Source organism: Colossoma macropomum, unplaced genomic scaffold, assembly GCF_904425465.1.
Source record: "Colossoma macropomum unplaced genomic scaffold, Colossoma_macropomum, whole genome shotgun sequence".
Taxonomy (NCBI): domain Eukaryota; kingdom Metazoa; phylum Chordata; class Actinopteri; order Characiformes; family Serrasalmidae; genus Colossoma; species Colossoma macropomum.
This window is the reverse complement of record NW_023495737.1, coordinates 111,321-125,937: the sequence shown is the minus strand read 5'-3', so window position 1 is coordinate 125,937 and position 14,617 is coordinate 111,321. Positions and strand designations below refer to the sequence as shown.

Sequence of the window (14,617 nt, the reverse complement as noted above, 5' to 3'; positions counted from 1 at the left end):
AGCTGTGTGAGTAAATTATCTGCTACTGTAGTCATGTGTTCATCAGTATAATGTTGATTTTTCATTTGAGACCTAAACATCAAGCCGGGACTCCTTTTAGAATGTGTACATGTGACGTTAACGCATAAAAATGTATGACATGGTCAGAAAAATTCCCACAACATCCAACCAGACACCTCTGACTTTCAAATCATTATTTACTGGCTTTAAGGGTGACTCAAAACAGCACCAACACTACATTTTATATATTTTATATACTTCTTTTAAATTTGGGGGAAAACATGAAAATTTTCAATTTAAAAAGCTCATTTTAAAGCTTAGTAGTTTATAAAGGGGCACGCAAAACACCTGGATCTGTATCGACTAATACTCATGATTATAGCATCATTACTCGCGTTGAACAGAGATTAACAAATGCATTCAGTCAAGATTGGAATTAGCAGATTTTTTGCTCCAAGCATACGATCAGCCAGTTTTTAATTTTGATTTTGGCAGATCTGTGTTGCAGTTTTATGACATAAATAACATGAGGCAGGCAAGTGCGAGCTGTATTTGAATGTTGCTGCTACACCTGTACCAAAATGCGGTAGCACAACTATGCATGACTCATTGTGCTTAACTAAGAGACAGCTGGCTATTTTTATTTATGTTATGTAAATAGGCTACTTAAATTTCCTTTAAGAATTTAAAATGCCACTTTTCCTATTAAAGAGCTAACAAACATTATTTATATTGCAGCTTGTGTGCTAGTGTGGCCACACAATGTGAGCTTGAGGCTACTGTTTAAACAAACAAAGAAATAAACAAACAAACAGCTAAACAAATAACTAAAATCCACCACCAGTCAATTAGGCTGAAAAAGAAATCTGAATCGGCCACATAAATTCATGATTGTTGCAGCTTTAGTATCTGAAAATAGAATCTGGCATCATGCAATTTCCACTCAATCATATATAAAAGCAGGTTAAAGAAAACATTAAACATTATTTGTAGGCTGTAATCTATGTACACACAACTATTCTAATGACTCAAATGCCTCTTTAAAATGGTTACAAATTCTATTTAAATAAATAAATAAATAGACAGATGAATGGATATAAGCAAGCACGCTTTTTATATCCCCTCTTGAAGACGTGTAGATAAGAGTAGTTACTTATGAATATGTGGTGATGTGCAAGCATCCTTTTAGTGGAAATAAGGACAGTCACAGACAGCTCTCAATACCAAGCTTCCTAAACAAACCCTCTCAGCCAAGAGCCGAGAGCTACAGCAGATGTTTTGTTTCCCCCGGCGGGACTTGCTTTGCTGCTTTTCTCTCTAGCAGTCGCACACATGAACGACACTGGAAAGCCCAAAGAAAATTAAACATCCGGAAATTAAACCATTAAATATGATGCAGCTTTTACCCTTCAGAGGTTTAATTCTGCGTTTTTTTCAAGGAGAACAGAAATATATATTTTAGAAAGACGGTCACCAACAGCCAAAAAACTGCACTGTCAGTGACAGCGGCAGAGAACCGACTTCATAATGGCACAGCGTAAAAGGATCAGCAGGTATTGATCCATAATTTGGACAAGTGCCACGTTATTGACAGGAAGACAGAATAGGGCAGGGCGAGTGTGTCTAAAGAGATGTAGCTGTGTACTCAATCACTGGAGCAAGAACGGCTGCTGGGGATAGAACAATAAAAGCATGTTATTCTTATTGTCCATGTAGATCAATGGTAATGCAGAAGGTTCTGGCGATGATGGATGGCCTTGGCTGTGTGCATTTAACCCCAGTGAGCATCAAACCAATGCAGAGCGGCTTAAAAGCTGTATCTCCACAGACCATTTTCTGGCCAGAGATGAACAAAACTGGTCTTAGACTAAACTATTAAATCAGTAGTGATTGTCCACTGCAAACTAAGACTATACTTAATCCAAATCAACATGTAAACAGAGACCAACACTGTAAGACTTTTTATAAACTACTTTTAGATATTATAGGACAGAAATGTAACCCACATTACAGACAGAGACTGCATGCAACATGTGGATATGGGATACTGAGCTTGTTTTAGAGTATCAAATCAGTAAGATTTCCTGTTTATCAGTAAACAGTAAGTGAACCGTGAGCTAATTGCCTCTGAAAATGAGTACAGTTTCTAATTAGGCTACACAAGAAATGATGCAAACAAACTGACAGAAAAATACTTTTGGGTTTTAACCAAATGAGGAAAAAAAGGTAGAAAATTTTGATCAGAAAAAAAAGGATAAAATCAAGCATTATTATTTCAGCTACTACAAGGGGCATTAGTCAAAAGATGTATAATCTCTCCTCATGCCAAGTATCTAGCCCACTACAGGTTTGACACCACTTGAAAACATGACATCCCGCTCAATATGCTGCATACTGCAAAACACAAGCAAAAAGGGGAAATCCCCACAAGCATGCCAACACCATCTAGAGCAGGAGCGTCGAATTCAACCACTAAAAAGGCCGTATAAAAAATCTCAACAAATCTGTGGGCCAAAGAACCTCTATGCTTCATTTAATTGTTAATTAACATTTTGCTATAAACCGAACTGAGCATTGTTTATTCAAAATATGCAAAAACCTCAGCAGTAAAATGTAAGCACTTACAGTGGACCTTGAAATATTACATGAATACTTGAAATATCCCACATTTAAATGTCCCCAGGAGTGGGTCTATTAAACCTATATATTCTTGAACTCGACACCTGGCATCTTTTCTTTGCTGCAAGTTCATTAATTATTGGGCTCAATTTCTGCTGAGCTGAGCTAATGTTAAGGTGTTTACATTGGCTGAAGGGCAGTTAGTTGTTTGGTGATGTGACTGATGTGGAATCGTGTAAAACTGAGATGTAACCGCTGTCCCATAGATTGCTGTTGAGGTAGGAGAGTCAGAGCGGACATTACGTTGCGTTGCATTGCATTGCATGCTGAGGAATGTAGCGTACTGTGTGTAGCGCACCATGAAAAGAGCTAACGTCACTAGAAAATTAAAAGACTTTTGCGGACCAGTTAGGATTGGGGCCTTGTGTTTGACACATGGGATCTATAGGCTCAGTTTTTTAAATGACAAAAAAATTACAATACAACAAGTGCAAAGTTTAACCACTGAATTCATTGTCTTGTCTTGCATATCCAACCATTCTCTGTTGTCAAGGATACCAGATTTTTGGCACATTCTGTAGCTTAAACACTGTATTAACTTTAGTAGGACTGATGTTTTTTTTCTGGCTTTCAGTCTAATTTTTGTAGACTGGGCTGTGAACCTCTTGTTCCACTCCCAGATCTCAATCCATTGAAAAGTTCCAGGAGGAAGATTTGTATTTTACACAACACTCATTAAAAATGAGTTCTTCAAGGGCTCTTTAGTAAAAGAAACGACCTGGAATACCATAGTAACCACCTAGCAACACCGTAGCAACCACCTGGGATACCTTAGCAATCAACTAGGATAGCATAGCAACGGCCTAGTAGTGCCTTTAATATTTCAACATAGCTGGCTTTCCCAAGCCAACTTAAAGTAAAACTTTCAATAAGCACTGTATGTGCCAAACAAAATATATAATATCGGATCACTCTGTTCAATAAATGTATGAAAAACCACACAACTATTTGTGTTCTTCATTTAATTAGATCCTATTTTTCTATTTTTATGACAAAGATGTGATTATACATTAGGTCATAGTTTTGGAGAAATTACAAACTATGTAACCATGACATCTCAAAGATCCATTTGAATGCTTAAAACGTTCTTTTTCCTGGTTCTCTTTCTGTATGATGCAGAAAATCTTGTATATAGTTCTTTTTAGTACTCTACGGAATTCAAATGGATTATGCATACTCTAACAGAAAAGCTTATCTTTTACCCCCTATATCTCAGACCGTCGAAAGGCTTACTACAAATCTCAAAGGTCAGAATATTTCATTCAAATTCATATTACTGTCTTTGTGCAAGAACCGGTACTGCCCATTAGTCGCTAATGGTTCAAACAAAGTGGACTTGCTAGTTTGGATTACATTGAGTATGATCAACTCATGCTCTGTGTTATAATTATTCTTTACCTCAAATTCTGACTCTACATTGCTGCAGCAAAAATCAAGATATATCAGACCACACAACACATTTCCAACCTTGAATTTGTGATTGGTTTTGGTCATTTGGTCTACTGTAGCCTCATCTCTGTGCTTGTAGCAGACAGGTGAGGAAACCAGCACAGTCTTCTAGAGCTGTAGCCCATCTACTTCAAAACCTTCTGAAATACTGAAAAAATCTGCAATATTGAAACCAAGTATATAGCAATTATAACAAGGTCCAAATCATTTAGAAAACAGATCTGATTCACAACTAATGTTTGTGAACATTAGAGTGGTTCGATGTGATGTTCCATTTTAGACAGTTAATCTCAATCACAGACACACATACGTCTCTGACACATCCAGTAGGTTAAAAAGCACCTTTACTGTGCTCTCCATTTGTCATACATGAAACACTATCACACTTCTATGGAGGTACAGTAAGCATGCATGCTGGGAGTGTTTGGACTCAGTGTTTGGAGCTGGGTGGAGTTGGCGTCTCTGATTGAACACACTGAAACTCAGAGTTCCTCTCCTGCCCCATCAGACCTCACTCAGCTGCTGGAGGGCCTTTACTGAGGGATCATTAGAGAGGTTGAAGAGAGGTTGAGGAATTGGGGTGTTAAGGTCCATCCCAAATCGCACCCTGTTCCCTTCCTTTAGACTCCTAAGATATGCATTCCAGAGGCCAGCTGAACCAGTGTAAACTCAACTAAAGTGTAATATCGTATTAGCTATTTGTCTTTGGCTTGAATTGACTGAAAGGGGAATTTGGAAATATTTTCTTTTTAAATATCTGCATAAATAAATCATTAAGTGACTTAGCAAGTCAGAATTGTTCACAGTGGTGGTGATAACCAGACGAAAAAAGAGATGTTGGGTTCAAACACATTTTTAAATGCATTTATGGTGGAGAGATGTATGCAGGGTGTTGTGAGGCAAAATAGTCTCCAAAGAAAACATATTTTTAACCACCACCACTGTGAAAAAATCAGAGTCGGTAAGTTTATCTGCTATTTGCTGTTTAACATCAAACCACTCTAAATGACTTTTGAAAAAACTGGTGAATTCAGCTTTAAGGATGTGGGTTACCATTGTCACTATTACTGCTTAAGATCATAATGAGCTTATGAATAATTAGGCACTGGCTTAAAACATAAGAGTTAAATCTAATAGAGTAAGTCCAAAAAGTTCAGTGTACCCTGACAATGTGCCTCTAGGGAGGTAGATAGAGCTAAAGTTGGAAAAACCTAATCAGCACAATAGAAGAGTCACCAACAAAACAGGAGGAACACACAAGAAACTGCAGGATTCTTCCTTCCTACTTTTCAGGTCTAAAATGGGGTTACATAGGGGCTAAGGTGCTGTTTCAATAAAGTCAACAAAAAAGTTTGTACATTTTTGTAAAACCTCTTGACAGCGTCCACATGATTTATATACAGTAAATTAAGCAGATGCCATCATTTCACCATGAGTAAAACTTAACTGCATTTTAAAGTTTGCAACCAAAAGACAATGTCAAAGGATTTGACTGCAGCTGAAAAAAGTAGAAAAAAAAAGATTCAGACTGACCCCAGCAGTCCAGTCAGAGAGCATAAAAAAGACTATTCACATTTGTCAGCCCTTCCAGCAGCAGCCAACAATACATAAATCACATTTCACACTACCCAATGATACATTAGTCATCTTCGTGTCTGTGTTAGCAATGGTTATAACTCTGTCTCTTTGTTGTGTCCTTGAGTGCACTTTTCACCACATCACCACTACTGCCAGCACCACTATCCCCAATATTCCCAATAACTGCCAACAGCTGCAGCACTTTATAATGCTCATTGAACTCCAAATCTTTTTCTGGGCTCATAAATATAGAGTCAAATACTGTCACTTATTGGCAATGAGAAGCATAAGGCATGATAAACATAACTCAGTGTATGACATTAGCCAAGTTTATCCTATATAAACACAGCTTAGCACAAATTTCTGAGCATGAGCAGCCTGTCTGTAAAAGTATGGGTGGGCAATATGGCGAGATCTTATCGTTATCGTGATATACAGTGTCACAATACACTTTTCTGAGCATATCAAGGATGCCATCAGTACTTGAATACTGACAAAATACACTACAATATTATTATTATTATTATTTTTTTTTATTATTATTATTCTTTTTAAGCGGCACTACAAGTTCCATTTTATCTGTTCCAGCTTATTAAATCTCAGAAAAATTGTGTGATGCATACTGTGTATTGTAAAAAGGTCCAGAAATACTGTCATAATATTTTTGCCATATCACCCACCCCCTATGTAGAAGGTCAACAAGGTGCATTTTCAGACTCGCTTTTAGTTGTAATGTAATACATAAGCTGGACTCCACTGCGGCTTCATGCAAACTAATTTCTAGACTTCAGTTAACTTAAAAATGTAACATGAAACATAATGTGAAATGTAATAGGTAACAAGAAATTAATGAAAATGTAGGTCTGTTTTTCCCTAAACCTGCTTTAAAGAAGCTGTTCTCACTGCATGGAGGGAGACCACCTGGTGCACAGTTTGATGCTGAAAAGTGCTGAATGATTTGGGGAAAATATCAATCTTTCTAACCAACATTGTGATTTAATTGTGATTATTTTCTTTATATTAAAGTGGAATTCCACTGATTTTTTTTCTACATTTCTGCAAAATTAAATCATTTAGACTTAAAGTATTTCAGTCAGAATGTGGTGATGAGAAATGTTCCAGTCCAGACAAACTTACTGAGTCAGAAGTGAGTGGTGGTGATAGGAACCAGACGTCTAAAGCGTTTACTGCTTCTAAAAGCTCCCTCACAGAAAGCTATTCCATGACACTGTTAACAATACACTGCCTGATGTCTGATACATTGTTTCATGGTAGTTTTATGAAATTCTTTTGGCCATTTTTAATGCATTCATGGTGGAGAGGCACATGCAGGCAGTTGTAAGGTAAAATAGTTCCCAAAGAAAATTTATTTTTCAGATTTATCTCTTTTTTTTACCATAATTACATGTGAAAACTCAGAAGACACATGTAGGTTCACTGGTGGTTTTGGAGAGTAAATAAAATAGCTATATTTGTGTTGTAGACATTGTGACCCCTGGTTCCCATCACCACCACTGTAAAAACATCTGAGTTGGCAACTTTTTTTTTTAACAATGAACAATTTCACATCAAACGACTCTAAATTCAACATGTGAAGTATGCAGAAATTTCTAAAAATTGGTGGAATTCCCCTTTAAGTTCCAAGTGTTTTTTTTTCCCTTTAAGAAGACCAGCACTTCTATTTAGTTGGTCTTGGGGCTTAAATACTAAATGTAGTGTGCCAGTCATGATCACTGTGTTATTAGGTTAGATTTCCTCCTCTAAAACTCATTAAGAGAACGCTGAATAACGTAGTCTATAAAAAGAAATTCCAGCTCTTAATATTTGAAAACGGCAGTCTTTCAAAGTGTGATTTTGAGAGATATCTCTCAAAACATGCTTGATTAAACTCATCGGTTAAAGTGGAATTTCATCTTTTTTTTTTCCATTTCAGAATGATTCAGTCCTTAAGATGTAAACAGAGTCATTTAAAGTGGTTTGATGTTAAGTGGTTCATTGTAGAGAAACTTACAGACTCAGATTTCTTTATAGTGGTGGTGATAGGAACCAGGGGTCACAATGTCTACAATACAAATACAGCCATTTTATTTACTATCCAAAACTACAAGTAAACCTACATGTGTCCTCTGAGTTTTTAGATCTAACGCTGATGATGGCAAAATAATCATAAATCTGAAAAAGTAAGTTTACTTTGGAGACTATTTGCCTTACAGCGCCCTATATATGAATCACGATCGAATCCATGAATGGATCAAAATAAATTGGTTAAAATACATTTTAAGCCAAAACTTTATCACAAACCTATCGCAAAACAGTATCTCAGGCACCAGACAGCATATATTTCGATCACATTTAATAGCTTTCTGTAAGGGAGCTTTTAGTGGTGGACGTCTGGTTCCTATCACCACCACTGTAAACAATTCTGACTTCACACCAAACTACTCTGAAGCACTGTTTACATCCCAACCATTTAATTATGTAGATTTTTTTGAATATTCGTTGGAGTTCCCCTTTAGGTAAGTAGATTTAATAGTACAGACAAACCCTTGTGATTATGTTTTTTTTTTTTAATCATACAGTTTCCTATGTTGTGCACAGGACGGCAGCAGGCCAGTTTCCCCTAAGCTCCTAAAGCTGTCCTTCTGCACTGTGTGGATACTGAAACTCACCTCACAGCTCTACATAAGACTTACACAGCACATCTGTCCAGAACCATCAGTCACACAAACACAAACATGCTGTGCGCCTCAGTCATTACATGAAATCACAGGAGGCCTCCTCGGAGATTAAGAAGAAAAACTTTGTCAATGTCCGCCATTCATAAGGAAATAGTGACACCTAGCGGCCAGCTCATGTCCACACAGCCTACTCCACACACTACACAGGGAATATGCTCGTTAAAATCGCCCGCTCACCTGCGCTGTTGTCTTTTCTGTAGAGCTGCTCCAGAGCGGCTCATTCCAGCCACCTTCTAAAACCAGTATATACTCGTTGGAGTTCAGTTGTCAGTGTTTGCTGGTTTGGTAAAACTCGTACAAAATTCCTTCATTCAACTCGACTCTACTCATAACTTCGACTATTCAGAAACGCGCCGCAGCCCACAAAATGTGACATCACTTCCTGAATACGCTACGTCAAATTGCAACGTGATTTTGATTGGCCTGTTAAATTTTGCTTTAATTGTTGTTAATGTATATATATATATATATATATATATATATATATATATATATATATATATATATGTGTATATTTGGCCTGTTTAAAAAGGGACGTTTAAAAAATGTAATAAAAACAACTGTGTAAATATTGACTAGTGTTCATACATACGCTCATATGCAAAGGTTTAGGTGCCCCTAGTCAAATTGTGTATTTTGTTGATCTTTTTAAATGAAAATAAATGAACACGTCCTCTACTGGGAGCAAACTTAAAAATGCCATTTTTTCTGTGCACTAGTTATTTACTGAGCTTAACATATTGGAACAAAATATAAAATGTGATACGAAATGTGCCTTTACTTTTTGCACACATTTGTTAAACTAAGCTAATAAACAGTGATAGCAGTATTTGTGGGTTTGCAAATGTGTACTCATTTTCACTTAAAGTATTTGACCAGGGGTGCCCAAACATTTGCACACGACTGTGTGGAAAAGTGTCACAAAGCACAGAAAAGCAACAGTCTTGCAGAAACTTAATTCCAGAGTTTAAGAAAGTGAATCTCGAGCACACACACATTCATTCTATAGAACAAAATACTCCTCTGACACATTCAGTAGGGTTAAAAAGCACCTTTACTGCCCTCTCCATTTGTCATACATGAAACACTATCACACTTCCATGGAGGAACAGTAAGCGTGCATGCTGTGAGTGTTTGGACTCAGTGTTTGGAGCTGGGTGGAGTTGGCGTCTTTGAGTGAACACACTGAAACTCAGAGTTCCTCTCCTGCCCTATCAGACCCTACTCAGCTGCTGGAAGGCCTTTACTGAGGGATCCTCACACTGCTCCTACCACCAGTCCATACACACTCACAGAGCTGTAGTGAGGTCGAGGAGTTGGGTTGTTAAGGTCCATCCCAAATCGTACCCTGTTCCCTTCCTTTAGACTCCTAAGATATGCATTCCAGAGGCCAGCTAAACCAATGTAAACTCAACTAAAGTGTAGAATTGTATTAGCTATTTGTCTATAGCTTGAATTGACTTAAAGGAGAATTCTACAGATTTTTCTAAATATCCGCATAAATAATCCATTAAGATGTGAATAAAGTCATTCAGAGGGGTTTGATGCGAAATGTTCCACTCTGGATAAACTTACCAAAAGCTCCCTCACAATAGTTTTATGAAAAGATTTTTGGCTTTAAATACATTCATGGATGAAAGACGCATGCATGTCCAAAGAAAACTTATTTTTTCACCACCACCATTGTGAAGAAACCGGGTAAATTTCTCTCCAGGTACCTGTTTCACATCAATCCACTCTAAATGACTTTTCAAAAAGTTGGTGAAATTCACTATTAAAGGTGTGGGTTGCTATTGTCACTCTTACTGGTTAAGGTCATAATGAGCTTATCAAAAAATAAGTACTGGCCCAAAACATATAGAGCTAAATGTAATACGCACTTAAGAATTATCATTCTTCAAGGACAAAATGGTTCTATAAAGAACCATGAACACTCAAAGAACCCTTTGCATGATTAAAGTGTTCTTTGCATCATGGAAAGTTCTTCAGATTGATGGAGAATGTGCTAGAGAGGGTTATATATAGAACCTTTTTGAAAAGGGTTAGAATGTCAGGCTTGTTACAATAGAAGACCTTTTTGGTGCAATATAGAACCCTTTTAAAAAAGACTCTATATAGAACTCTCTACAGCACACTGTCCATCAATCTGAATCAGTTTGTACATTGTGCTTATGATAATAAATCCTTCAGAGACTTGTTTGTAAAGCTGATCAAAGATAAGTCGTTGAGATTGAGATCCACCAAAAGAGACTGAGGATTCCTCTACAGGAGTGCTGCTACATCTCTCTCCACTTCTTCAAATGGACAATGGGGGTCAAAGCTGACAAAAGAAAATAAAAAGGCAGTATGAAAAACTGAAAACTGGAGTGAATATCGCAATATGTCAAACAGCAGTGTAAATGCACTATGAAGTCCAGTTAAAATGGTAAAAGATTAGAGTTTTATTGCATTGTGTCTAAAATGAATTAGACTTCAACCATAAGCAGATGTTCTTGTTAGGATGTTAGTCTTGTTGGCATTAAACTGTTTTGTTAGCCTAATTAATTGTCAATTTATGTAAAAGTAGCACATTTTATGGGAATCTGAATCATAATACCAGAAATCTATGTCACATTTTTCACATTTTAGGAAAAGCCGTCATGTTAAATATATGTTGGAGTAGGTTTTCAATTAAGCAAAACCATTTATACATACAAATGTCCATTAAAGCAACTGAGATTAAAGCAAAGCTGCTCTAAATTCTGTCTTTCATCTAGAAGTGGATTCTTTAATGTTGTGGCCTAATAAACTGCTCTGGCTGAATTTAAGCCCCAAGTAGCTTAAAAGCCCACAAAATGACAGAACCCATTTCAAGACCGAAAGTGTCTGCGGTTTGTAAACACACATGTTCCATACCGTTTGTACGGCACCCCATCCGCAGTGATGAGGAACTTCTCGAAGTTCCATCTGATGTCATTTGCTTTAATTGGAGACCAGTAAAGTTTCTTAGTGTCTCCAACAACAGGGTTCATGGAAGGAAGAGACTCCTGCAACAAATTCAGAAGAGGAGAGAGATCCTATTACCTAATTAATTCATGGGTTTTTATGTGGAATTAAAACAATATCACTGCATAGTTCAGTGTTTTCTTGGTCTCAGACACCTGGTTCAATACACTAATTCACTAATAATCCAGCTATTCAGGAGTGTATTTTGTGTGTTACAGCAGGGAAACTGAAACTGATAATCCTGTTGTGAGCTGACCTCACTTTATGAGAAGATCATGGCCAAGCCTACTCAATTTTCTAAGTTAATAGAAATATTTTTAATAAAAAGGAAAGGTGACTAATCCTGTTGCTTTTCCTTTTTCTTTAATGTGGGAAATAAAAATTGCCATGTATGAGGGCAAATGTGCTTTTTTAATTCAAAATTGACAGCCCAGATATTACTTTTCTTTTTCTTTTTTTTCTTTCTTTATATTTTTTGGCATATTTGGTCTCCCTCTGGGTCATACACGATAAATAACAATAAGAGATATGCAAATGCAATCTGAAGCTTGAATATGTAATCAAGAGGTTTAATCATGCTTATGTAATCTTTCTGCACAGATTCTAATCAAGTCAACTAACCGACCCTGTGTGAGCTTGTGTAGGGAAAGAAAACTCTACATTCAAACTCTACCATCCAGAAGAAGGCTTGTATGGAATCTTCCCCTGTAGATTCCATACAGTGTCTATTTAAAAACTCAGACACACCTGTTCTTTTCAGAAAATTAGTAACTTGCCTTCAGATAAGCGTACAGAGGCTCCTCATTCATCCCGTTAACCTCGATTTTACTGAACATGGGGAATTTTGGGATGAACCCACCACCGGGTCTCACACACCGCAATGCATCCAGGGTCTCATGGTTCTCCTCTGAGAAACGTGAAGAACAGTTACTGCAACAAAATTTTTATTGCGTGATATACTGACTTACATTTTCTTTACACTGATGCATCAAACACAGTCAACACAGCTGTAATAAATTCCAGGACAGTTTCTATGTTGAAATGAGTGGAATCATTCTGATTAGTCATGCACTTCATATACAAGAGTTAGTTAATCCACACTTATCACTGTCGTAAAATAACTGGCCTTTAAAACACTAACCAGATTCCCATGTTTCTAACAATGTTTATAAACAGGCCAATTAATGACCTGGATGATGATGGTATACTAAGCTATTGTATCTATTGTACAGCTATTGTTGCTGTTGCTATATTCAGTCTACCAAATTTATTTGTTTCAGTGTTCATTTCACATATGTTTGTATAATAAATATAATACAGCGCTGGTATTATGTGGAGGACCATACTACCCCACATACTTTGCTACCAAACAATATAAGCGCTTAGCAATGCACTGTTAAATGTTTTATCCTGCATCAGCATACATAATAAAAAATATGATACTAATCCAATGATCTGAAGTGTGTTACAAAAGGGAAAATTCCAATGACTGCAATGCTACAGACCTCCATAACTGCATTGGTAAAAGCTATAAATGAATCAGAACTTAATAAAGAGCACTGGGACAATACACAGTGCCATTAGTGCATTTTTATCTATGAAGAATTATAGTTAAGCATTGTTCCTTACCAGGCGCCTGTAGTCCAAACTGATTGCATGGGAATCCAAGAATGGTGAACTTCGGACCACCGTACATATCCATAAGTGCATTCAGCCTCTGATACTACAGCCAAATGCACACATAACCTACTATGATTTTACCATCACAGAAACAAACACTGCTCTTCATTGAGATTTACTATAATGCATGCCTTCCCACAAATCACACTGAATACATTTAGGTCTGATTTGATCACGTGTTGGTAAATAAACATTTTGTTTTGTGCAGTCCATTTATCATACACTCAGAGTTGTTCTTTTTAATCATTTATACTCCTCTCTGTGCTCTTCTTTGGTAGACATGCTTAGATTATGAGTCAGACATTCACAGAAAATCTCTCTTAGTCCCGGATTACACATAATCTTCCAGATGTTATCACAATCACACATTGCTTTCTGGATTGATAAGGGCCAGGATTCTCTGTATACAAATTTAGTCAAAGTCTGATCTACAAAACTGGGCCTTCACAAACCAGCTGCAATAAACATTCATGCAAACAGTTTACCTCCTCAATGGTGGAGCCTCAAAAGGTGGCCACATTGATGATGAGAAGTACTTTCCTCCTGTAGACTCCAAGAGACACCGGCTTCCCATCCAGGGAGTCCATAGTGAAGTCATAAACTGAATTTCCTGCCATGTCCCTGTCAACCAGCACACTGGTTAGCTTGCAGTTACCTTCTGCAAGGCTACCAGCTCAGTTTCATTCAGCTCAGTTCTACAACTCCATGGCTCAGCAATTGTGCTGCATGGCTGCTTCCATTGTAACCCTGCCCTGTGGGTGAATTGACAAGCTAATTTTTTTTTTGTGCTACATTTGCAAAGGTATGCAGATTCTCGTTCTGAATGAACAGGTAATAGGAAGTAAAGAGTCTACATGGTAGCATGGGCCGTTATCCATCCAGGGTGACAATATGTTTGTGTCTTGATTTAGCATTCAGTATTAAAATTGCAGCTTTTCTTCATACAAGTCATACAATTATATATCATCACTGTCAGGTCAAAACTCATTTTTATTTTCTTTACACTTTACACATGGCATGAAAATGTCATGACAAGTAGACCAATAGAGATGGTTCAAATTACTTGCTACATTAGCTTGTGCTAAAATTTAGGAAACTTTTTTTCTCCTTAAAAAGCTGCCATTTTGGAGATATTTTGTGATTTACAGCACATGTATTTACATGATTTGAAGCCACATTTTGTAATAGTCCTCATTTCAAAGCCATGGTTTAAGGCAGGTGTTTTAGATCAGGTAAACACAAAAATGGTAAATTCATTCATCAAGTGTCCGGGACTGGCAATGCCATGTCAATTTGATTTTAGGAAGTCTAAGTTGTTGAAAGGAATTGCAGTACAGGCCATTGTATATTGGAGAGAAAACATAATGCATTAAAGAAAATAATAGAATTATACATTTATTAGGATTAAAGGAGAAAGGGTGAGTGATATCCACTGAAAGAGACAGGCAAAGAAAAACAAAACACGACATCGTTTGGTGGCCTAGTTAGCTGAAGAGTTGAAGAAGATG

General features: G+C 37.0%; 1 protein-coding gene across 1 annotated transcript; it reads right to left on the bottom strand.

Annotated features, from left to right (window-relative positions):
• Positions 1–10,706: 10,706 nt before the first annotated feature.
• gpx9 (glutathione peroxidase 9) lies at positions 10,707–13,137 on the bottom strand. The gene is made up of 4 exons (XM_036563328.1): positions 13,059–13,137; positions 12,206–12,336; positions 11,340–11,470; positions 10,707–10,764 (listed from the first exon to the last, which is right to left on the bottom strand). The coding sequence occupies exons 1-4, from the start codon at positions 13,129–13,131 to the stop codon at positions 10,707–10,709; spliced, it is 393 nt and encodes a 130-aa protein (XP_036419221.1). The 5' UTR covers positions 13,132–13,137.
• Positions 13,138–14,617: the final 1,480 nt, after the last annotated feature.

Bases quoted from the DNA above. Each gene is read 5' to 3' on its own strand.
- gpx9 (XM_036563328.1), bottom strand. From the start codon at position 13,131: ATGGATATGTACGGTGGTCCGAAGTTCACCATTCTTGGATTCCCATGC. The intron at 12,337-13,058 runs GTAAGGAACAAT...CACGTTTCTCAG, and splicing joins GTTTGGACTACAGGCGCCTG to AGGAGAACCATGAGACCCTG. The intron at 11,471-12,205 runs GCAAGTTACTAA...AATTTGTTGCAG, and splicing joins CTCTGTACGCTTATCTGAAG to GAGTCTCTTCCTTCCATGAA.